Below are 2,116 nucleotides of genomic sequence, written 5' to 3' on the forward strand. Positions count from 1 at the left end.
GCTTTTCCCACTCCTTCTATTATGTTAGAAGGACCTGATATTGTGTTAATATTTCTCTTTGTTGGTTTTAATTCGTGAAAATATTTTTGAGATTTTAAGATAGTTTGTGTAGTACCACTATCCGCTATGCATAAATCAGCATCATTTGATTGATCTTTTGGTCAAATGAAATTCATTTTAATCTTCAAACATAAAGAAAAACAATAAGTGCATATATTATATATTCCTAAATTTATTACAAGAAACTTTTATTTTTTCATGAAAGGAAAAGTAATTAAACATAAGTAAGACATAAACGTGAAAGGAAATACAGAATTATCAATATGATTTTACAATATCACTTTCAGGGTTCAAATTCATTAATAAAATCTGAGACATTCAACTCAATATTGGTATCATCAGTTTTGTCGATATGATTCACTTCCTTTTCCTTTCCTCTCAGAGATGTTTGATATAATTCACATAGATGTGAAGGTGTTCGACAAGTCTTTGCCCAATGATTAGTACTTACACATCTGAAACATGAGCCTCTATCATTCTGGGACGTACCAGCATCATTTTTAAACTTGTTTTGCTGGTTAGCGTGGTAATTATTAGCTCTTTGGCTACGATCAGGACCGCGACCGTGTCCACGTCCACGATTATTATTCCATTTAAATGAGTGGTTGCGACCACTAAAATGGGTTTTATTGAAATACTTTCGGCCACGCCCACGGCCGTGTTCCCATTTACGTCCAGAATTCTTATGATCATTATTATAAGCAATATTTGCTTCTGGTATGGCTAATGATCCTGTGGGAAGAGCTTGATGGTTTTTCATTAATAACTCATTGTTTTTCTCTGCTATGATGAGATTTGTATTCAGATCATAGTATGTTTGAAAATTTTGCAACCGTAATTGTTGTTGCAAAATTATATTTGATGCATGAAAAATAGAGTAAGTTTTTTCTAATTTATCTGCCTCGGACATAATTTGTCCACAATATTCAAGCCTTGAACATATATTTAATAGAGCAGATTTGTAATCATTCACTTTTTTAAAATCTTGGAACCTTAGATTGTTCCATTCGGCTCTAGCAGTAGGGGTAATGAATCCCTTTGATGATCAAATCTGCTTTTTAATTCTTTCCATAAAACACTTGGATTATCATAATTAAAATACTCCAACTGAAATATTTCATCAACGTGTTTATGAATAAAGGCATCAGCTTTTGCTCTATTGTGGTCATCCAATGTGTTATTTTATTAATTGCTTCTAACACACCCATTGATTTGAGGTGTCTTTTGACATTTGCTGTCCATGGCATATAGTTATCTCCGTAACTTTTGAGAGCTAAAAATTCAAGCTTTGCAATATTCGTCATTTTATTACTAAACACAAATTAGATAAATATTATGATTACATACTTATTAAAATTGAAAGAAAATACAAAGGTAGAACAATAAGTAGATACAGGAAAAAGAAAAAATCAAACTCCTTAGATAGGAGATTACAAATTAAGAACAATAAGATTATCATCATTATGGTGGCTAACATCAAAACTGGGTGAAGCATCTTTCAAAAATATTATCTTGGGTATTCCTAAGAAGAATAGTTTTGTATTTGTGAAAAGATTGAGATTGATAATTGGTTATTTGTAGTAAAAAATTTATAACCGCTTTATAACGGCTATATGACCGTTTCATCAACGGTTATATATATATATATAAATTATTTTGTAAAAAATAGAATAAATGAGACATAAATGATAATCTATTAAATAAGGTGTAAAATTAATATGCATATAATAATAATAATAATAATAATAATAATGATACATAAATAATCATTAGTAAATGAATAAAATTTAGTGTGCATAATAAAAGTTATAAAGATAGTAAGTAATTGTTAGAGAGTTATTAGTTCCATAATTAGTAAAAGTTTATAATAAGAAGTCTTTTATATATGTTTTGGTTTATTATTATAGTTATCTTTTTAATCATTATTAATGAATAATAATATGTTTATCTTGTTTATGATTGACGTCTTCTTACTTGGTTAATCTTCTTGATTAAGCCACAAGCGATTCGTGCTGATAACGTGTTATATTATTACCACTAAATTATAACAAGATTA

At 28.8% G+C, this 2,116-nt stretch overlaps 1 protein-coding gene across 1 annotated transcript; it reads right to left on the bottom strand.

Moving 5' to 3' along the window:
* Positions 1-343: 343 nt before the first annotated feature.
* Positions 344-970, bottom strand: LOC143547913 (uncharacterized). The gene has a single exon (XM_077039212.1). It carries the CDS (start codon positions 968-970, stop codon positions 344-346), a length of 627 nt encoding a protein of 208 aa, XP_076895327.1.
* Positions 971-2,116: the final 1,146 nt, after the last annotated feature.

This window comes from Bidens hawaiensis, unplaced genomic scaffold, assembly GCF_021521415.1.
Source record: "Bidens hawaiensis isolate Kalapana, Puna unplaced genomic scaffold, B.hawaiensis_p1.1 tig00014893_1, whole genome shotgun sequence".
Classification (NCBI taxonomy): Eukaryota; Viridiplantae; Streptophyta; class Magnoliopsida; order Asterales; family Asteraceae; genus Bidens; species Bidens hawaiensis.

What these genes read in the sequence shown, in the direction of transcription:
- LOC143547913 (XM_077039212.1), bottom strand. Translation starts at nt 970, where the DNA reads ATGTCCGAGGCAGATAAATTAGAAAAAACTTACTCTATTTTTCATGCA.